General features: G+C 44.7%; 2 protein-coding genes and 1 long non-coding RNA gene across 7 annotated transcripts in view; 2 read left to right on the top strand and 1 right to left on the bottom strand.

Moving 5' to 3' along the window:
- The window catches only part of tbcd (tubulin folding cofactor D), a 57105-nt gene extending 47943 nt beyond the window's left edge, over positions 1-9162 (top strand). The window contains exons 34-39 of the mRNA XM_006635517.3: positions 2926-3003; positions 4971-5060; positions 5419-5506; positions 7070-7179; positions 8189-8273; positions 8966-9162. Coding sequence (XP_006635580.2) covers positions 2926-3003; positions 4971-5060; positions 5419-5506; positions 7070-7179; positions 8189-8273; positions 8966-8980 — 466 coding nt within the window. The 3' untranslated portion in view covers positions 8981-9162. The remainder of the gene's footprint in view (positions 1-2925; positions 3004-4970; positions 5061-5418; positions 5507-7069; positions 7180-8188; positions 8274-8965) is intronic.
- Positions 8216-11127, bottom strand: LOC107078527 (uncharacterized). Its single transcript, XR_001479473.2, has 2 exons — positions 10942-11127; positions 8216-8389 (listed from the first exon to the last, which is right to left on the bottom strand). It is a non-coding gene; the product is annotated as an uncharacterized lncRNA (long non-coding RNA).
- Positions 11128-11163: 36 nt separating this feature from the next.
- b3gntl1 (UDP-GlcNAc:betaGal beta-1,3-N-acetylglucosaminyltransferase-like 1) overlaps positions 11164-22384 on the top strand; it is a 67889-nt gene continuing 56668 nt past the window's right edge. Inside the window, exons 1-5 of one of the 5 annotated variants that reach the window (XM_006635516.3) lie at positions 11164-11663; positions 12303-12419; positions 13966-14065; positions 15983-16047; positions 21891-21956. In XM_006635516.3, coding sequence (XP_006635579.3) covers positions 11517-11663; positions 12303-12419; positions 13966-14065; positions 15983-16047; positions 21891-21956 — 495 coding nt within the window. In that variant the 5' untranslated portion in view covers positions 11164-11516. Of the gene's footprint in view, positions 11664-12302; positions 12420-13143; positions 13231-13965; positions 14066-15982; positions 16048-21890; positions 21957-22384 lie in introns of those variants that run through there. The other 4 variants (XM_015355920.2, XM_069194690.1, XM_069194689.1 and 1 more) reach the window with 4 other exon arrangements.

Below are 22384 nucleotides of genomic sequence, written 5' to 3'. Positions count from 1 at the left end.
ATGGGTGACCTTGTGGATTCCTGATGTCCTGGTGGTGCAGATTAGAGCTCTTACAGCGCAGGGCAGAGGAGAGTGGGGCTCTCTAACAGCACAGGGCAGAGGAGAGCGGGGCTCTCTAACAGCGCAGAGGAGAGCGGGGCTCTCTAACAGCGCAGGGCAGAGGAGAGCGGCGCTCTCTAACAGCGCAGAGGAGAGCGGGGCTCTCTAACAGCGCAGAGGAGAGCGGGGCTCTCTAACAGCGCAGAGGAGAGCGGGGCTCTCTAACAGCGCAGAGGAGAGTGGGGCTCTCTAACAGCGCAGAGGAGAGGAGAGCGGGGCTCTCTAACAGCACAGAGGAGAGTGGGGCTCTCTAACAGCGCAGAGGAGAGGAGAGTGGGGCTCTCTAACAGCGCAGGGCAGAGGAGAGCGGGGCTCTCTAACAGCGCAGAGGAGAGCGGGGCTCTCTAACAGCGCAGAGGAGAGCGGGGCTCTCTAACAGCACAGAGGAGAGCGGGGCTCTCTAACAGCGCAGAGGAGAGTGGGGCTCTCTAACAGCGCAGAGGAGAGGAGAGCGGGGCTCTCTAACAGCACAGAGGAGAGTGGGGCTCTCTAACAGCGCAGAGGAGAGGAGAGCGGGGCTCTCTAACAGCGCAGCGCAGAGGAGAGGAGAGCGGGGCTCTCTAACAGCGCAGAGGAGAGGAGAGCGGGGCTCTCTAACAGCGCAGAGGAGAGGAGAGCGGGGCTCTCTAACAGCGCAGAGGAGAGGAGAGCGGGGCTCTCTAACAGCGCAGAGGAGAGGAGAGCGGGGCTCTCTAACAGCGCAGAGGAGAGGAGAGTGGGGCTCTCTAACAGCGCAGAGGAGAGGAGAGTGGGGCTCTCTAACAGCGCAGCGCAGAGGAGAGTGGGGCTCTAACAGCGCAGAGGAGAGGAGAGCGGGGGTCTCTAACAGCGCAGGGGAGAGGAGAGTGGGGCTCTCTAACAGCGCAGAGGAGAGTGGGGCTCTCTAACAGCGCAGGGGAGAGGAGAGTGGGGCTCTCTAACAGGGCAGAGGAGAGTGGGGCTCTCTAACAGCGCAGGGCAGAGGAGAGTGGGGCTCTCTAACAGCGCAGAGGAGAGGAGAGTGGGGCTCTCTAACAGCGCAGAGGAGAGGAGAGCGGGGCTCTCTAACAGCGCAGAGGAGAGGAGAGTGGGGCTCTCTAACAGCGCAGGGCAGAGGAGAGCGGGGCTCTCTAACAGCGCAGCGCAGAGGAGAGCGGGGCTCCCTAACAGCACAGAGGAGAGGAGAGCGGGGCTCCCTAACAGCACAGAGGAGAGGAGAGCGGGGCTCTCTAACAGCACAGAGGAGAGGAGAGCGGGGCTCTCTAACAGCGCAGAGGAGAGGAGAGCGGGGCTCTCTAACAGCGCAGAGGAGAGGAGAGTGGGGCTCTCTAACAGCGCAGAGGAGAGGAGAGTGGGGCTCTCTAACAGCGCAGAGGAGAGGAGAGTGGGGCTCTCTAACAGCGCAGAGGAGAGTGGGGCTCTCTAACAGCGCAGCGCAGAGGAGAGGAGAGCGGGGCTCTCTAACAGCGCAGCGCAGAGGAGAGCGGGGCTCTCTAACAGCGCAGCGCAGAGGAGAGCGGGGCTCTCTAACAGCACAGAAGAGAGTGGGGCTCTCTAACAGCACAGAGGAGAGGAGAGTGGGGCTCTCTAACAGCGCAGAGGAGAGTGGGGCTCTCTAACAGCACAGAGGAGAGGAGAGTGGGGCTCTCTAACAGCGCAGCGCAGAGGAGAGCGGGGCTCTCTAACAGCACAGCGCAGAGGAGAGTGGGGCTCTCTAACAGCGCAGAGGAGAGTGGGGCTCTCTAACAGCACAGGGCAGAGGAGAGTGGGGCTCTCTAACAGCGCAGGGCAGAGGAGAGTGGGGCTCTCTAACAGCACAGAGGATAGTGGGGCTCTCTAACAGCACAGAGGAGAGTGGGGCTCTCTAACAGCACAGAGGAGAGTGGGGCTCTCTAACAGCGCAGCGCAGAGGAGAGTGGGGCTCTCTCAGCGCAGAGGAGAGTGGGGCTCTCTAACAGCGCAGCGCAGAGGAGAGTGGGGCTCTCTAACAGCGCAGCGCAGAGGAGAGTGGGGCTCTCTAACAGCGCAGGGCAGAGGAGAGCGGGGCTCTCTAACAGCGCAGCGCAGAGGAGAGCGGGGCTCTCTAACAGCGCAGCGCAGAGGAGAGCGGGGCTCTCTAACAGCGCAGAGGAGAGCGGGGCTCTCTAACAGCACAGAGGAGAGCGGGGCTCTCTAACAGCACAGAGGAGAGCGGGGCTCTCTAACAGCGCAGCGCAGAGGAGAGTGGGGCTCTCTAACAGCGCAGCGCAGAGGAGAGTGGGGCTCTCTCAGCGCAGAGGAGAGTGGGGCTCTCTCAGCGCAGAGGAGAGTGGGGCTCTCTCAGCGCAGAGGAGAGTGGGGCTCTCTCAGCGCAGAGGAGAGTGGGGCTCTCTCAGCGCAGAGGAGAGTGGGGCTCTCTAACAGCGCAGCGCAGAGGAGAGTGGGGCTCTCTAACAGCGCAGCGCAGAGGAGAGTGGGGCTCTCTAACAGCGCAGCGCAGAGGAGAGTGGGGCTCTCTCAGCGCAGAGGAGAGTGGGGCTCTCTCAGCGCAGAGGAGAGTGGGGCTCTCTCAGCGCAGAGGAGAGTGGGGCTCTCTCAGCGCAGAGGAGAGTGGGGCTCTCTAACAGCGCAGCGCAGAGGAGAGTGGGGCTCTCTAACAGCGCAGAGGAGAGCGGGGCTCTCTAACAGCGCAGGGCAGAGGAGAGTGGGGCTCTCTAACAGCGCAGCGCAGAGGAGAGTGGGGCTCTCTAACAGCACAGCGCAGAGGAGAGTGGGGCTCTCTCAGCGCAGAGGAGAGTGGGGCTCTCTAACAGCGCAGCGCAGAGGAGAGATGGGCTCTCAGTGATACCCTTGTGTTTCCTATGGCAGTGTGTCCATCCCTCTGCTGAAGATGCTGGACCAGATGTTAGCCAATGGTTGTTTTGACATTTTCACAGCAGAAGAAAAGTAAGTCTGTATTTGAATTATATATTTTTTTTATTAATTTGCAAATGGACATCACCTGCATGCTTTCGAAGGTCAGAACAGACAGGTATGAGTAAAGTGAATTACTGACTCCCCACATAGATTGGCATACCAGCTGGATTTGTTTGTTGGCAAGATTGTTTATTTTTGTTTTTTTGTAAGCATAAGTAAATACTATTCTTTTATATTATAACAGTTTCCAATAAAAAATAATGGTGACATGTTGGATTATCGGAAGATTGCTTTTGTAAAGCTTGTGTATAATATACAATTTTATTTTCTCAATTTTAAAATACAAGGATTTTAGAGACCTAATCATTAAACCACTGAACCAGTCCAAACAGGGCGTTTTAAAACCCCACATGTTCCTCGTGCCCACAGGGCCAGAGAAGGTGAAACGCTGCCCTCTCACCCCTCCTGCAGCACAGAGCCAGCTCTGTCTCTCAAGATTCCTGGACCACCCTGCCTCTTGTCAGGGTTCGTCTCCTTGAAACGTGTCTCACCTCTTCTAAGGAAAACATTCTACAGTCAGACACGTGTGCCCCATTCACATTTTAGATGAATGCACGACTGATCTCTTTCCCCAGAGGACCACCTCTGTTTTGATTGTGTTCAAGCTTAAACGGCACATGGAATTTGCCCAATTGCTGTTAGAGGGGAAGGCCATTTGATATATATTGAAAGCGGCACAGGCTGGCTCCATTTGTTTGGGCCATATGTGTCAGGCAGCTGATGGAATGAGAGGCAGCCTGCAGCCACAGGGTGCTGTGTGCAGGGCAGTGCTCTTTAAAGTAATTCCAGATGCGTCCAAGAATCAGCCTCTTTGTGCTGTGCTCCGGCCTAATGTCAACATTGTCAAAGGAATTTAAAATGTCAGGTAATGTAGTAGTTTCCAACTTCTTCTGTTTGAAAAAAAGGAAACTGTCAAACTGTGAAGTCTTTCAGAGAGAGGGAAAGAGCCGTGTAATGTGGAAACTATTAGCAGATAAAATCAGACAGTGTATGAAGTTACAGGAGTTAATGAAATGATTGTGCAAACAGGGGGCAGTGTTAATTGAATCAAGTCTCATTGTGAGTAATTTAACAAGTCATGAGATTAATTTCTTTTAGAAATGTCTCTCATCTGCTGCTCACAACTGTTTGTAGAATCAGAACTAGGCTGGGGACTTTGTCAAAGCCACAACCCTGGTACCTGGCCTAAAATTGTGGGCTCTGCAGACAAAGAGAAGGCTGAAGGTTCCCATGTGATTTGCTGATAAAAACTTATTGAAGATGTTGTAGGGAAAAATAATTCACCACATTCAACCCACTTCTGTAGTTTTGGATCACCGCTAGAATAGTACTAGACTAATAGTCTAGAGAGGCCATTAGTCATATACATAGATATACGTAGACGTAGATATAGATTAGTCATAGACGTAGATCTTGGATGTTGGAACTATTATATGGGAGTGAATATAAATATGTGTTGAATAAATATAATATGTTTTGGGTTTTTTTAATCTGGGCTGCGCTGGGGCAAATTCCAGTCAGCTTTGCTGACATGGCAATAAAGTATTGATACTTGAATCGACTGTATATATGTGTAGGAAAAAGTGGCAGCTCTTTTTTTTTTTTAAATTGCCATGCAGTTAACAATCCCCTTGGAATGGGATTAAATCTGTGTAATTTTTTTCATTTAAATTCATGTTGTGAGGTAGTGGCCATGGTTTGCTATGTTGTATCACACCCTTGCCAACTCTATATGTGTGAAAATGCTGCAGTGTTGCAGTGATCCTGAGTGTTAGAGCAGCTGGGTGTCCAGCTGTCCAGTGACTGGGCACTGTGTCAGTGGTAACTGTGTCCAGCAATCCCATAAGTGGGCACTGTACTGGGGCCCTGAGGGTACCTGGTGTCCACAGGTGATACAGAAGCCATCCTTGCAGCTCTTTGTCTGTCTCTTCTTGCAGTCACAGGTTCTGTGCTGACCTGCTTGCACTCTGTAAAGAAGAGATAAAGAAATCCAAGGACGTCCAAAAGCTGAGGTCCAGCATTGCTGTGTGAGTATTTTTGTCATCCTGAGATCACTTTAACATGAAAAAACAGTTTACTTTTGAAGTTATATGTTTGTATATCCTGGATCTTCTGTGTTATCCCACTTGAATATTTGAATTAAAAGAGTTTTAATCCTTAACAATTCGGCCCCACGACAAAGGCTGTAACACAGCCCTGAAACAGCCCACACATTCACTGTGCCTCATTGTGTGATTAGAGAATATTTGACTGTAAGCAGCTGGAGGTCTTTGATAAGTGGTCTGAGCCGGTTTGTTTGTAGGGTGCAAATAAGACTCAGCAACACATCCCACCGCAGCTGCTGTGCATGAACACAGGTTCCTCATCACTTTTTCTTTTCTTCAGGTTCTGTGGGCTGATCCAGTTCCAGGGGGACATCAGGAAGAAGGTTCTGTTCCAGCTGTTGATGCTGCTGTGCCACCCCTTCCCTGTGGTGAGTCTCCTGTAACTGTGTGTTCAGTGGGCCACTTTGAGACAAGATAGGATTCTAAAACTGCCCTTAAATTGAAAGATTTTAATGTCAGTTTTAGAATGCCATCCTGTCTCAAAGTGGCCCACCAAACACGAAGCCATAAGGTCCCCCTAGTCAAGGGGGCATCGTGCAGCATAGGCCACAGGCTGGCAGAGAAGATTGATGAGAAGATCAGGTGTGATGAATCAGGGTTTCACTGGCCAGTCTGTTGTTCTGAAAAAGCCTTGGGGACTCAGGGCACTCAACTGCTGTGACACAGCTGATCAGACCATGTTGCATCTGATGACTTTGATTAACCTCTTTCGCTGTCCTGGTGTTGGTCTGCAGACTTATGCTTATGTAGCCGCATTTGATCTGGATCAAAGAGCTCCAAGAAGTCCAATAGAAGACAGCAGCTAGACAACCTCGAGCTGGAGGTCATACAAGCACAGAGGGTGGCATGGCCTCCTCTCCTCTGCCACCTAGCCTGTGCCAAGCACTGCAGCTGTACGAACCTGCAGCTCTGGTCCTACAGGTCTTTAAGCAGCTTTGAACAGTCAATGAGCACAAATTTAGAACATGGATCCTCCTAATGATGAACAAATATTTGTTCTTTTCACTGTCATTGGTGACAGAGCATCAGGAAGTGTTGGCAGGGCTCCTTTCTAATCAGTTGTCAGCCACACTTATATTTCATATTTATTGTTTTTCATTCTCATTTATCTACATCAACATTTATCTCCATGTTAAGACACAGCTTTAATGCTGCCTTTAGTGCTTACACGGGGCACAGCCAAGAGCTCTGTTTTCACTGAAAACAAGGAGGATTGTGTCTGTAGTGTTTAAGGCAAGAGGGTGTACTGTATGTAGAATCCCAGCTGCGTTTAAACTATTTTGATGTACTGTACTGTACAGACAAACAATTGTTATTGACAGAAAAAATACAGACAAATTCATCACGCTGTCTGCTTTGTCTTCAATCCTGCTGGAACGCACAGCTGCTGCCCTGTTCTCACTGCTGTGGTGCCAACAGCAATACCAGTGAGAGGAAGTGATGTCAGCTGTCTGGGTCCGTCCTGAGTGAGGGCCCACTCTCGCTCTCCACTGTCTGTGAGCCCAGCAGCAGCAGTACAGCATCCCCAGCTCTTTCTTTTCATCTGAAGTATGCAGACAAATAATACAAATAATGCATTTTGTTCTAACAGTTCTCACTAGCACTGAAACAATGCAACAAACACATATACCAGGCACATCTCCAAGGTTATGAGTAACAACAGCTGGCTGATCTGAGCCATCCAGCCTATCTGTAAAAATTTAGGGTTCTTGTATTATTTTCACTTAATAATTCCAGTGCTTTACGTTTGCTGTACAGTTCCTGAAATGGTTATATTGCTGCAAACGTCACTGCTAAGTGTCAATATTTCAAGGCGAAATGTTTTACTATACTGTATTTCAGTGTAACAAGGCATTTCTGCAGGTGCTCATGATGAAGGAGTGTGGATTGCACCTCTCGGTACTGAATTGACCCCCTGATGGTCCCCACAGATTCGCAAGACCACCGCCAGTGAGGTGTACGAGATGCTGTTGACCTATGATGATGTCATCGATCCAGCAGTGATGGACGAGATCATGACCTTGCTTAGCGACACAAACTGGTGAGTAGCCCATAGGACTGGGAGAGACACACACAGGGACTGAGGTTTATCTTGGTCACTGCACGATTTCACACTTTTGTCATGTTTACTTCTGGGTAATTTTGAATTCAGCAATTTTATATGATTTGTGATTTATGTGATTTGAAGCTGCAGCTGTGCCATGAGCAGGGATTTTGGGGGAGACCTAAGTGATCTAAGTCATTTAAGACTGCACCAGTCTTTACCTTAAACCAGACATAAAAGAACTCACACTTTTGCTTCTAATAAACTTTCATAGTTCAAAGAAACGAGAAGATGGCATGTAATAACAGTGATGGCCTGTGCTAATTCATAAGTCACAGACACAGTGTTAAGAATAGCTGAAATCTTGATGCTTGATGCTGCTGGAGCTACAGGCCAGTCGTACAGCAGAGGCACTCAGCAGATAAACAGTCCATCTTCCACAGCCTAGTGTCTCTGCCCTTGCTGCTGGCTCGCTGGGGAAAATACATAAGTCAAACTGGAAGAGACTTTTTCGTTAGCCATACGTTGTGACATAACGATAAACTTATCTGGATTACTGAGACATTCAAACCTCTTAAGGAATATAAATGAAAGTGTGTCTGTTTGCAATGTAATCTATAAACAGGGGTTGGTCTGACCATGATGGCATGTCTTGAAACTGTGTCTCTCTAGATTTGCAAGAGAAAAATATGCAGTATCCAGGAAACATCTTGTTAGCAAATAATTCTAAATGTTTTACGGCTGTAAGCATCATTCTTGATGAAAATATTGCAGCCTGCTCATAATTATGCCTGGATGTACAGTCCTGCAGTTCCTGAAAGTGACCCTTATTCAGAGATCTCAAAGCAGGGGGAGGGTCTCTTAGTGCCTCATCCAGAAGATTGCATTGACCTTTTTCTCAGAATGACTGTTGTATTGTATCAGGGTGGATGGGAAAAGCAGTGTATTAAAGCTTTATTGAGCTATAAATTTCAAAATTAATGTTGCCATCTTTGTTTCTGTTCAGGGAGAGCAATTTGGCCACAGTGCGGACTCACAGGAATCAGCTCTGCGATTTGTTGGGAGTCCAGAAGCCCTGTGTAGTTGCCAAGGTAACAGCCTCAGAGCCATCAGTCAGGAGAAAAGGCCCATTTCCCTTTTCCCTGAAGAACACAAAGCAGTGAAGGGCCAGTCCCAGGGAAGGGCTTTCTCGTGTCACTCTAATTTCCTGGTGAAAAAAGGAAAACAAAGAAAGTGGCCATGACTGTGAATACACACACTTTGCACAGAAGGAGCAGGAGATTTCCTGGCTAAAGCTGAGACACTTGTTTCTGCTTCTGTTTGCATGATTGTGTAATATGTGAAGGTCACTGTTTTTCAAATGACAGATAAATAAATGGGTGACCGTAATATTATTTGAGCCGTGTGTGTGAACGCCAGGCACGTCGAGGTGCAGCGCTGGTGCAGGCCTCAATGGGTCGCTGTGTAAAACTCCAAATTGAAGCCAGATGCGTGTCCAGCAACCGCTGGGCCAGCTCCTACACTTCCTCTAGGTGCCCAGTCATCTCCGCAACTGCAAGAGAGATACTGGCATTTAGAACTGAGGCAGCGTTTCACAGACGATTGCACTGCACAGAATTATACCTACTGTAAAACAGTGGAACAGGTGAGGTCCCTGACTTATCAGAAGTGCTTCTCACATACTGTACGATAAACACAATGTCTTTTGCTTCCGAAACAATCAGCTATCAAGCCAGAACAATAACAAGTGGCTTCATTCTACACTGTGTGTCTGTCTTTGCAGAGCCCAGCTGAGTAAGCAGTCTCTACATTCAGAAGAAGAGCTGTGGGCCGTACCGATGTCTGCAAGAAATGTCTAATGTCTAATGTAGTTTGTACCACTTATCTAGTCGTCTGTCAGTGTCTCTTACTGAATAACTTAAATATGGGAAATGAACTGATTGAAGCACTACCAATAAAGTGTTTTCAGAAATAACCAAATGGTATTTTCCTTTAATTTCTCACATTAAGGATAATTAATTTGTTAAAGCAGAAGCAGGTCGATGACACAACACAGGTATGGACTGTTCATCAGGAGTGGACTGTCCAGATTAAGAGACAGAACAGAAGTGGACAATCCAGAGTAAGAGAACAGGTGTGAACTATTAAGTACACAAGTCAGAAGAAGAGTGGACGGTCCAGTGCAAGAGACAGAACAGGAGTGGACAGTCCAGTGCAAGAGAAGATAGACTGTCCAGTGTCACAGACAAATCAGGAGTGGACTGTCCAGTGTAAAAGTCAGGAATGGACTGTCTAGATTTCTCTTTAAAGTTTGTAGACGTTTGAACTTTAATATTTAAGACCACAGTGGTAGTTTGTCTATATTTTACCTTAAGACTGGGGCATAATTTACAGCAAACTATAAGAAAGTATCTTTTTGTTTTTCACGTGTAACCTGTAGACAACTTGCAAATAAATGTAGAGTCTACATCTGCAGTTTGTCTATGAGAACTGTCCCCAGTCCACAGCCTTGTGTGACCTGCATGTGCATGACACATTCGCCACTAGGGGGCGCACCAACCTCACTAAGTTTTAAATAGACTGTCACATGACCACATTTTTAGTATAAATTTTGAAGTTGACTCATTGTCAGGTGTAAAACATTAATTAATTAAATGCAAATGATTTGGTTTATGAGCTACATATTCACATTCCAGCACCTTTTAATATTTAAAAAATCATCTATTTCTGAGCAATCGAAAAAAGGTTGCAGTATTTTGCCGGTTTCTGTAATTCTTCAGTGGCTCTATTAAGCAGTCTATGGAAGTGATGTGAGATTCAGTCACACACCAGGATTACACTAAGTGGGATACACACCCCATAGAAGCCTTGTACACAGAGTTCTGTAAAACATCCTCCATATGCAGAGAAAAATTCCTAACAATGCGCGCAGGGCCGCATTATGGCAATACCCATTATTAATCAGCATACAGAAGAGAGCAATATAATATTGGCTACACCCGAGGAAGTGACCAGGATTCCTACAGCCACAAGACCCTGCTGAGCCCAGAGAAGAGACCCTCAGCCAGCTGGTCCTGAAGCACATTAACACCAGCCAACATCAGGACATCACAGCTAAAACAACACAAATCGAAGTCAGCCAAACAACTCTACCTTACCCACTGGGACACACGCAACATAAAACCTGAAAGACACTAGCTGTGTATCTGACCAGGGTAAAAGACAGCAAAGAGAAACAGAACCTGACAAAGTACAGGCTAAGTGACCACAACCTGGCCATTGAAACTGGACACAGGCAGACCTGGCTATCCAGAGAGGACAGGCTGTTATCCCTCAGCCAACAGGAAGAAGCAGAGACACTGATGCATTTTCTGATACACTATGATAAATACTCTGGGATTTAAAATTCTTGCCTTAAATACCTAATCAAACCCCAGAATTCCAACCTGACAGAATCAGAGCTACAATCTGTACTTCCAATCCTGCTGGGGGAGGAAACTCAACAGAGCTGCAGTGTGATCTCCTGCCACAGCCTGTGGACCACCGAACCTGCCTCTCAATAACGTTTAATGTTTTATTTTATGTATGCAGCTGTCCAATAACATGTTCGTACTGTAAATGTTGTGTGAATTGTATCTGCATTGGCAACACAGTAATTCATCTGTCAGGCCAATAAAGCCTGTTGAATTTGGATCTGAATTATTGAACAGGTGAACAGAATCAACTGGAGCCGTGGGAAAATAGGAGCAACATACGTACCTAGGGTCACCACACTGATACAGCGTATAAATAGTTTGACCGGTGTTATATATGCCGGCATACAAATGCAATATTAAACAGTGTAGCTAAATATGAACACTTCGCCGAAGGTGACCCTGCACTGCTGCTGCAGTCTCCGACGGCGTGACTGACGGATGTGAGGGCCAGTAGGAAAGCGCACAAGCCCTCACGCTGTCCAATGACGGCGCCGGGGGACGGGGCTGCGCTCCTGCAAATGAATGGCGGAAGTTAGTTGTTGTGTTGTATTACTGTTTGGAAACAAAGTCAAAAAGACTGTGGAAGGAAATATTATAGCGTTTGAATGAAAGTAATGTTTTTTTTTTTATAACGATTACAAAAATTACACGGCTTTGATTACAGCATCAGCGTTAAAAAGCGTGATTATAGCAGTTGAAATGTTTTCCATATCTCCTTAGGATATTAAATCCGTCTTATTAGTTTATCGTAAGGTACACCAAATAACACTTTGCCCGTTACTACCAGATTACACCAGAGAGTACAAACTGCCCTCTCAACAAGCATCGCTCCTTTGTGTGAATTATGGAACTGTTTAAATGTCAGAGACGATGAGGGGAAACGCAGGCAGCTCGCCTCAAACTGACGAGGGCGGCATGGATGAGGATGTCCTCCCGGCTAAGCGACAGGCTCTCTCCCGGCGAAACCTAAGCAGATCCGGGGACGGGCTCCGTCCTGTAGACGTGGTAAGATCTGGAACCGGCCGGCATCCAGCTGAAGTGAAACAGTGTCCCGATTATCTGAGCATGTGCAGGTACCACGTACAGAATAATTGTAGCCGACCGCTGCCTGAATCTGATGACCTCGATTTCAACGGGTATTTGCAGTGTCGATCCCCCCTTTTAATCACCTGTTTCTTATGAAAATGGCATTGTCGGGTATATATAGTCACGGTGGCAGTCGATCTGCGTACGAAGACCAGGGCTGCCGGGACAAAGCTGCGCTTTTCTAGGGGACAGTCGGAGAGACCGTGTCGGGTCCCTGAGACACAACTCAATTCAATTCAAGGTGCTTTATTGGCATGACCGATGGGTACAATCAGTGTTGCCAAAGCAAACAAGAATAAAATTAACATGAAACAAAGAAAAAATAAAGATCAAATTAAAATTTACATTTAGAACAGAGACATATCATACAATATTTACATATACTGTAAACATATGGAGCATTATTGGGAGACAGACTCACTGTCCCTCATGCTGTGAGACACACTGACACACTTCAGGGATCTGCCTCTCCCAGAGCATGTGGATCAGTAGGGCTCTCGCACTCTCGTCCTCTGCTCTTCTCACGCCTCTGTTCCCCTATTTTACCATCTCTTACAGTCCATCATACTGCCTGTTCACAATGCGACCTGCTGGCTGGATGAGTGTCTGAGATCCGTCTTGGAGCAGGACTTTCAGGGAACTATGGAGCTGTCTGTTTTCAATGATGCCAGTAAGGTACAGCACTGGTCATGCAGTTCATGTTGCATGAAGAAACTTGCTGTTTATTTCATTATCCCAAGTGGGGCACTGACTGTAATGGATCCCTGGTCTGTGTGTCGGAAAGAAATCACTTTAATGCACATTTCTGGTTATTTACTGACTTTTCCGCAATGTTTTGCAACAGTTAAAACCAAGATGGCTATTCAGTAGTACTAAACTGAGAGAACTGTACTGCATTAAACTGATGACCGTTGGGTGACCATATTTTGGTTTTCAAAAAAGAGGATGAGGTGGGGGATAATCGACACTTGACAGATGCCTCCAAAGTAATGAATCTTTATTAATTTTTCTAATCAAAAAATCAATTTAAACTATCTGGTTTTATTAAACTTATTAGTAAACTTTTAAACAGTTGCAGGGTTGCTATTTCTCTTCCATAATGGCAAACAAGGAAAAAACAAAAATATAGCCCTATTTTAAACTTAGTTTTTTTTTTAATTTATACACAACAAAAGTCTTAATATCTGAGGAAAAAAAGAAGACATCATAACTAAGGAGAAGTCCTCATTGGTTGCAAAAATGATCAATTGTAACGAAACATTTGGAAAAATAATGAAACAAGTTAAACAGAATTTTATCAATCCCAGTCGGACCAATATTTTAGGTCTCAAAAAGAGGACATGTCTGGGGAAAAAGAGGACGTCTGGTCAGCCTTGCGCAATGCAAAAAAGAATAGAAGGTAACAATTGGATTCTTAGTCTCATTTCTAGAAGGTATAAGCCAGAAGATCTGCAAAATATTTTCTTCTGTCTTCAATTAAGTTCAGGTGAGATTATGTTAAGAGAAGTAATTCTTGACCATAATTGTTCTGTCTTTCCCCTGTTCTATACTGCTGTAAGTGTTGTCTTACATCCTTCCTTTATTGTCCCTGAGGTAAACATCGCTTTGCAGGCAGGTAAAAGATGTAACATAATGCATTTAACAAAATGAATCCATTAACAAAAAAACATACACACAGAAAATAAAATCACAAGCTTTAAATAATCCTCACAATCAAAAACTAGATAAATAAAGAGGTTGGTCATCAGTGAGATAGATGCATAAAATACATCTATGATGAACATAAAAAATTGTCAGCAGTGTCTCCCAACCTCAGCAGTGTTGAAGGAGGCCAGGTGTGAAGATGCTCGCCTGGAATTCTCCCATCTTCTGTTTAAATAATGTCCCTATAAATTATAATTTGTTGACTTTAATTTTATGGATTTCTGGCACCTCCTCATATCCATGAGCAGAAAAAGGATTTTAATTCCAATTTGACTGAAAGAGCACTCTACAAAAAGAAACATGAAATAGCTAATTGGGCTTTCGCAATGATGCTAAGAGATGTTTTGGCATAAATAATACACTGTTTAAAACTAAAATTCCCCATGATAAATTGCACTTTAACTGCAACATAGTGTGGGCAGATGAACATAATTACAGTGTGTTATCAGCTGAAGAAAATAACCAAGCGCTTGTTCTGAGGGACGCTTAGCTGAGATGCTGTTTGTGTTCCCCTCAGGATGACTCACAAGCCATTATTGAGAAATGGACAGCCAGCCTGGAGCGCAGAGGGATTTCCACTGTGGTTTCAGGACACCACTCCCTTCTGCCCAGAGGAGGTCAGTGCCAGTGCTGGACTTTCTAGGACAGAGCTGGGGTCAACAGTGCTGCAGATTTGTTACTTTGGGTTCCTACATCTGTGCCTGTTAGACAAGAATCGTTGTGTAGAAACATGATTACGGAATATCTGGCTCAGTTAGGTATGAAATGCAACACTACTCCACATGTAGCCGAGCCTCAGAGGAAAGGTCTTGCATCTACACCTGAACTCAGGCTCACGACAGATGCAGTGGAAATGCAGCGTAAGAGACCGAGCTTTGATGAGTCACATACATCGAGCCATGTTTCATAGAGGAAGTTAGTTACCTAGCAAAGTATTTTCTTAGTAAAACACAAACTGTTTTGTTTGATTTTAAAAAAAAGTGCTACAGTTGAAATTTCAGTCCATAGTATTTTGGAGACAGAATAAGCTGATTTTTATTTAATAAAAGTTGCTAGGTAAAAACTCTTGCTTGATGTCTCTCAGGTCCTTTAGACAAGCAGTATTAATGATGCATCCAGACCTCAACCCCGGCCTCATGCCTGTTCCTGAAGATTTTTTAGTTCTTTTTGTATCTTAATATTCTCAACATTGGCTCAAGGGCTGTGAATCCAAGTTAAGGTGTTTTTTAGGCTTGGATCCACTGTTCTCCTGAGGTCTTAAATTAAACAACATGGCTGAATAGCTTGTTCCACACTTCTGCAGCCCTTTGTGTAAAAAAGGTTCTAAGTGCTGGTCCCCCGTAGTTCCTACTTACTTCCTCTGATCCATGGTTGGTTCTGAAAAAGTCCACAGGGACCGTTCTAGATGGCCTCCTGGTGGCAGCCATTGAGGACTGAAGTTGGGGATCTCTGTTTAAGCTGTTAATGCTTTAATAAAATAACAGCAGCCTGGAAACTGCAGAGAGCATGTGAGTGCTGGCTCAGGGTTTTCCTGCAGAGCTCCAGCACAGGCACACAATCCTAGTTTTGTTTCTGAACCTGACTGCTGTCCACAGTGACAGGGCAGACCACACAAAAGTATCACAGGAAAGAAAGGACTTAGCATCTTACACGGTACTTTGGTCGTATCTGCCCCCAACATTTGTTTCTTGTGTTTTCCAGGGTGTTTATTTTACTAAAACCCAAAGCTTTTAAGTGAGAGTACATAAACCTGTTCCTAATGAGTCCCTGAAGGAATACATTCCTTCATTATTAATTAAAAAAACAAAAAAGCTGGAATAAAATGGAAACCTTGCTACAGTACTTGGAGAGTGAAAGAATGTTAATAATTCACCAGGGCTGACGATCTGTACTTGGTAGCCATGGCGATATGCTGCATTCACAATGAAGCTCTTTTTGAACACAAGGCCCCTGGCTGGGTTGTTGGCTCTCTCTGGTATAATATTAGGACAGCTCTCCTTGCTCCTTCCAATATGCTGCTTATTATGGGAACCATGACACAGATTAAATGGTCTCCATGGTGATCCTGTTTTATGTACAGATTATGGAGAAAAATGGTATTTTAATAAAGCAAAAAGACTAGGATTGTATGTATTTAAACCTCTTGGCAGGTGCTTGCTTGCAGTCACTGAAGAACAGTGAGTCTTCTCTTAAAGACACATGCAGGGTGAAGTCCCCTTCAGTGAAAGGAAGACTCCTTCTTTTCTGTTGAAAGTAATATTCAGAATCAATCTGTTAAAAGGTTGCTGTCCAGTCTACAGTCCCTCATCTCTTCTGGATCTGTGAAATTCTCCCTCCTCTGGTTACAGTTTATTTAGTTTCATTCATTCTGCAGCTCAAGATTTTCATGGCCTCGAGTGCCCCAAACTGAAGTGTCCAGTTGAGGAATTCTATCTGATGTCTGTGCCGGCTGGCTCTGCACAGCCACTGCTGAAGCAGCTCAGGTCAGAAGTGGGCTTTTAGGATAACCTTTCTTCCCGATTTTCTCTTACCAGTTGGTTATGCAAAGAACCAGGCAGTGGCTAAGAGCAGAGGAGAGAATCTATGCTTCCTTGATGCGGTGAGTAGAGAGTTTGAAGTAGCTGGAGGTTCCAATGCAGTATCCTCCCTATCACTGGAAGACCTGGGAAGCTGTCTCATAGACAGGATAGAAAGGCTTAGGAACATCCCGAGTGCACAGCAGTTAAGTTTACAGGACATAAATTATTTTTTGCTCTATCCCCATCACTGAGCTTTTCAGAAATCCCAAAGAAGCTTTATTTCTTTTATTGTTATTCCCCTCCTTTGTGTGAATATAATATAATATAATATAATCATTGCATGAAGCAATAAAGAACAGATTTGTATGTTGGTCATAATAGCAGAGGCATCATCGTTGTGCTTTTGTAAAAGAAAGGTGTCCTAATAAATCAGCAGACTGAGATGATCTGTGGCATGTGTGAAGGAGATGGGGTGAACTCTCTGAGTCTCTTCCAAGTGAACTGCAATGCGGGCTGGGAGCTCACACTGGGTCAGTCTAGATGTTGCTGTCCTGTTGAGCTTCAAGTTCATGGGACGTTTTAGGGATTGCTTTATGCTATTAGCCCCTCAATGCCCACCAGCTGTTGACCTTCAGTAAACTTATATAACTGGACAGAAAAGGCCCTTTGGGAGCTTCTGAGGACAGGGCGTGGAAATTCCTGAAGTGAGGACACTGTTCCAAGGGACAGAGGGTGTGTTTGCGTGTGCAACAGCGGCCCAGTGGGGCACCTCAGCTTTGCACAGCACACTTGTGGTCATCACATAGACCGTTTGGAAACACTTTGTTTGTCTTCAAGTACACAGGGAGATGCAATCATGCACAGGTAATCAGATAGCAAATCGCTTATTGTGTAACTCAACTAAGATTTATTTCCTTGGACTGTGAAAGGGCTGACAGTGCCAGGAACTGTTCAGCTCTGAAGTCTGATTTGACCTGCTTCACGTTTTCATACTGTACTGTGGAGTGACCTGCAGAAATTTATACAAGAATATTACAGTTGTGGTTTTCAGTTAATCAGTGTTTTAAAAATTTGATTATTGAATGTGCAGTATGTGAAATAGCAAGTAATTAGTAAATAAATGAGTGCCTTTCCTTATATGCACATGAAATCAGATAAGACAATAGGTTATCTGAAGAGGAATGGGTAAAGGTTTATTCCATGCTGAAAGGAAAATAAAAGAGACACAATGTTTCGGGCTGTGGAGCCTTCTTCAGGTGTGTGAAACTTTGTGTCTCTTCTTTTTCCTTTCAGCATGGAATAAACCTTTATCTGTTCCTTTGCAGACTACGCATGCTGACACAGCTCCCTACTCAAACGTCTTCATTATCTGAAGAGCCTGGGCTATTCTGACATTAGTTTGTGCTGAATAATTAATCCTTCTGCAGCATCAACTGAATCAGATATTATTACACTTATATATTTATACGTGTGATATTCATAGCCCTGGCAGTCTTAAATCATGCTAAATCAACTTGTTTTTTGGACTGAAATCAGTCTGTTTAGTAAAACAGAAATCTCCCAGTACTTAATACAGATCATGGCCAAAATCTTAACTGGTGATTATAAGGGTCAGCGCTCCAGCCCCAGGGGCAGAGCAGGTGACGTTGGAAGTGTTACTGTCTCCTCCAGCTGTGAATCTGGTGATGTCTCGCTGAGACATGTTGTGCTGCTTTGCTCTTGTTTGTGTAACATTCACACCTTGTTATTCTTGGCGCCATGAGTTCTCCTTTGCTACCGGCTGAAGGCGTTCAGCTGTTGGAGGAGCAGAGGGGTGTCTGGGAGAGACGGGGCCAGATAGAGAGAGAGGGCTGGGCCAGGGTCGCTAGCCTTCGCCACTCCAGAGCGCAGAGGGACCTCGGTCCAGGATCAGCTAGAAATCTTAGAGTAAAACATCCTTCATCTCTTACCCACAATTTCTTTGAATGTATCTTTAATAATAAGGTTTTCAGAAAATTTAGGTGTTCATCTTTTAATAACATGGTGTGAATGATTTCCAGTCGGAGGGCTCAGAGATCACATTTTGTTTAATGATTGTTGATAAAAATATTTAACTGTGTTCTACTGTATACAATAACTGCCAACACCCCCAAGTTTTCACTAAAACACCCCTTTTCATTATTGTGCCAGCTGAACCCCAGCTGTTTCCCAAGATAGGAGGACGCCCAGCTCTGTGTCTGTGTACTGCACAGGCGCTGTCACCTTCAGCACCCCCTTTGTAGTCAAACTGTAGTGTTCCTGTGTTTCTAATCATTTTTTAAAGTTTTATTTTATCTCTGGCCTCACCTGTAATGTTTGCAGCTATTCCTAATCTTCCCTTTCATGCTGTGCAATTTTAGGGATGTTGTCTAAGCCTTATGAATTTAGGAGGCTTTGTTTCCCACTAAGTGTGATGTCTTATGTATTGTTTAGCTTTACATTTTTTGTCAATGAGAATAATAAAATTCTTACAGACCTCCTACTGTTCACGAGATAGCCTTCCCTTTGCAATAGGGTGCTGCATTTTGTGTTGCAAGTATGCTTGATAATTCTAGAAATAAGTCAGAATGCGCTACCTACCATTTGACACCATCTGTGTGATTCTGATGTTCCTGGTGAGAGAAACATACTGTATAACTGTGCAGTACCAATGAGCATGTTGTCGTCCTGAGTGGTACATTAATGTTGGTCCATGGTAGCTTGTCTCTGTCATTGTGAATATAATTGTTTCTTTTCACATTACCATGGATTTACATTTTTCAAGTACTCAAATTTTCTGAAAGATCCACCAAATTGCTTGGATTTGCTGTCTTTTTATACAGTGCCCCGTTGTATAAAAGCATTTTGTTGTATGAAAGCATGCAGTCTTTGAAGAAGCAGCTAATATTCATTCTTCACACAAGGTACGCCACTCATGCAAAACAAAATGCAAGAAACACGAGTACTTAGATAAGGGAAAAGGTAAATGACTGATTGCGTGCAGTAAGTGGTCAGTCCATGTGTGTCTGAATACCTCTGAGGGCTAAAGAGGCTTTTCTCCTGAGCCCCCTGCTGGCCACACTTCCCTGGGCTCTTTGGCACTGAGCTCCCTGTCACCTGAAGAAGGCTCCATGGCCACAACGTTGTTTTCTTTCTTCTCTTTTCAACTTGGAATAAACCTATTACTTGTTCCTTTACTATCTCCTCATTATTCCCTGTCTGAGTAAATGAGGCTTACATCTCTGAGTAACAGGAGACAAAAAAAGTTTTTTGTCCAAAAAGGCAGCAATCTTTTTGTTTTTTTTAAGTAAACCAATGGCAAAAGGGACAGTTTTTTTAGTTTTTATTTTTGTATTCAGAACTCAAAAGTTAATCTGGACCCTGAGCAGAAAGGCTCTCGGCCAGTTTAAAAAATAAGATTTGTTTTTATTTCTGGAACTCGGAGCAAGGAGACAAGCTCCTCCTGCTGTGGAGCAGCTGCCCACAGCTGGGCTGCAGATGTGTCGTGCCGCAGAGACACCGAGCGCGCAGCTGAGCGTGTGGGCGGATGGCTGGGAAGGGGTTAATTATTCCCAGACTCGGCTGTTACACATTCACACTCAAGAGCAGACTTGCTCAGAGGATTCAGGATTGAAATGTTTTTTGTGCAACTGTGCTTTGCCTAACAACTCCAGCTCATTTTGTCACAGCAGACCCAGTCGGAGAACTTCATGAACTTCCAGATAAAGGGCTCTTTCATATGACAGTATCCACAGTGACAGATGGAAGATAAAAGATCAGTTTAACTAAAGTCCATCTGACATTAATCTTTTAAACACTGTATTGGGTTTTGATGCAAATTGACAAAGTTAGTCTTGTTCCAGTAGAAATGATGCAAAACATAGCATCTACTTTTTATCGGAGGTTTATCAATTTCTATACCTTATTTACATCTAAAATGTGTTAAGATTCTAACCCATGGCTGGAGACTGATGAGAAGAACTCTGCAGTGTCTATGTTGCAGCGAGAGAAAGTGTCATTCTTTGCAGCCAGTGTTGTTTCTTGTTTTGTGGTTTGACTATCTCACTGTAGTATACCTTGGGAGAATTTATTTGACAAACTTTACAATGGTTTGTTTAAAGTCATACTCCCCAGTCCCCAAAAAAGACAATCAATTACTCATCTTCCAGCAACTGTAAATGATTGCAAAAGCTTACAGCCACGGGAATATGAATAGAAACAGTATAATTATCATAATCACAGCTGACACAGCCATTTCTCAGTACAGGGCGGTTATTTATATAAAATGGCATAATCAACAGTTAGCGAAGCATGTGCACTTTGCTTCCTAAATTGCTATGTTGGTATTTTGAATTATAGTCATTCTGAGGCACTAGCAGTGGAATAATAGCTACAGCTCTGGCTAATTGTTCTTTGCATAGTGCGCTGCTCACAGCTCAGTCTTAAAGATCAGTGTTTATCACAGGGCCAGATCAGGATGCTTTAAGGGTGGACTGTTGTAAAGTTTTGGGTAATCTGCAAAGCTGCCCTGCAGCTAGGAGACCTGACGTCTGTACTGACCTGCACTTAATAAACCCCTTGTGGAGCTGTGCTCAGTGATTCCATACTGATGGCATCGCCCTGGTCTACTTCCAGATAAAAATATCATTAAAAATTTACTGGGACAGAAATGTTATTAAGGAATAGAGCAACAGGGAGTCTTTGTCCCTTTCCCAAGGCTGGATTCTTAGTTGTGTGTTCATCCTGTATTTTTCTTGGCTGATTCACAACAGGCAGAGTAGGTTTTGTGGCTCTAAAGAGGGTCACTACAGATCCCAGACCGCAGAGCCCCAGTCCTGCTCTCTGACTTCATCAGACTCTGGTATGCATCAGATTTGTGTAAAGGTTTTGACTCATTTTCTTTTTTAAGGATGACTTTTGTATGGAACATTGCACTGTCTTCTGGTTCAGTTTCTAATGATCTGACAGTTCCACTGTACAGTAAAATGATTTAATCACTAGTTTTGTACAGAATAGCTGGTAGGCAATGAATGAAATGGTAAATAATAGAAATCTTGACTGTCAGCAATGTAAATCCTAAATGTAGTAATTTCTATTAATATTAAAAGCTTCTGGAACGTGTTAAGAATGTATTGTCATTTCTTATTGAATTAGTATGTCCTTTCTTATTTTAACTTGGTATGAGGGAGTTTCTCTGGTAAGAATATCCATGGTGTATGTGTTGAGGCCTTCATTCTAATAATCCTGATTTGGTTATAATAATAATAATAATAATAATAATCCCCTCCACCCCCGATGTGGGGGATGTAACAGCAGCCAAAGCGTGCCAGTACACTCACCACAGCAGCCATCAGTGGGGAGGAGAGCAGGGTAATGAAGCTAATCAGTAGCTGGGGATTATTAGGAGGCCATCTCTGGGAAATCAAGGATAGATAAAGGCCAGAAGTAAAACACATCATGTGGGTTAAACCAACAACTTGCAGTGACTTTGAGGTGCTATACTTCGCCTGAAACTGAAATCATATTCTGACTGGAGCACTGCTGAATAACATGCTTTGATGTATTGAATTTAGTTTAGTTGCTCAGCTATAATCCTACTTTTAAGTTGCATTTCAGTGTTTTTCAGATTTTTGAATTCCTGTTTAATGTAAGCGTTAGATGTGAGCTATTTGTGTTCAGAACAGCCCTTCCTCTTCCTCCACACCCCAGGCTGAAACTGCTGTGTGCAGCCTAGTGACCAGGAGTATGCCTGGGCATAGTGACTACAATGACCCTCTTCTCAGTCTGCACCCTCGTTCCTGCATAATGAGTGGACAGCTGGGTGTATAATATATTGGGGACGTATTTATTATTGGAATATCATTCCTGTTGATCTGGTGCTGTGCTTGGTGAGGAAACTGTGATTCAGCTCAGTTGTGTCTTTCAGGATGACGTCATGATGCCTCAGAGGGTCCGGCTGCAGCACCAGGCTACCCTAGATCACCCCAACTGCGTGAGTATCTCAGCCCCTTCCTGTACACACGGCCTGTGGTCAATTCTAGAGCAGATGTCATGCACTGTCATGACACGTCACTTTTCTATAGATCATATGGGCTATGGAGCCCAATGCCCCAGAACAGTCATGAAGAAAGAGCAGTAGCCCAGGGATACGACAGGGACTGAGCAAGAAGAATTAAACTACCTTCACACTTCAGGGCTTAGTCTTTATATTCTAAAGGAATTGCTCATAGTTGTTCCAAATGCCTTGAATGTAAATTTGTCCCCCGAAATTGCAAAGGGAATGTTTTCATTGAGGAATTTCTGAGGAGGGTTTTGTGAAACTTCCAGCCTTTCCCAATCCGATGCCTCTGCTCCTTGTGTTTAAGATCCACGGGAGTTACATCGTCACGCCTGGCAGCGCATTCAGAGCACTTGGGGGCT

The sequence above is a fragment of the Lepisosteus oculatus genome, chromosome 9, assembly GCF_040954835.1.
Source record: "Lepisosteus oculatus isolate fLepOcu1 chromosome 9, fLepOcu1.hap2, whole genome shotgun sequence".
In the NCBI taxonomy this organism is placed as follows: domain Eukaryota; kingdom Metazoa; phylum Chordata; class Actinopteri; order Semionotiformes; family Lepisosteidae; genus Lepisosteus; species Lepisosteus oculatus.
This window is presented reverse-complemented; position numbering and strand designations above follow the sequence as displayed.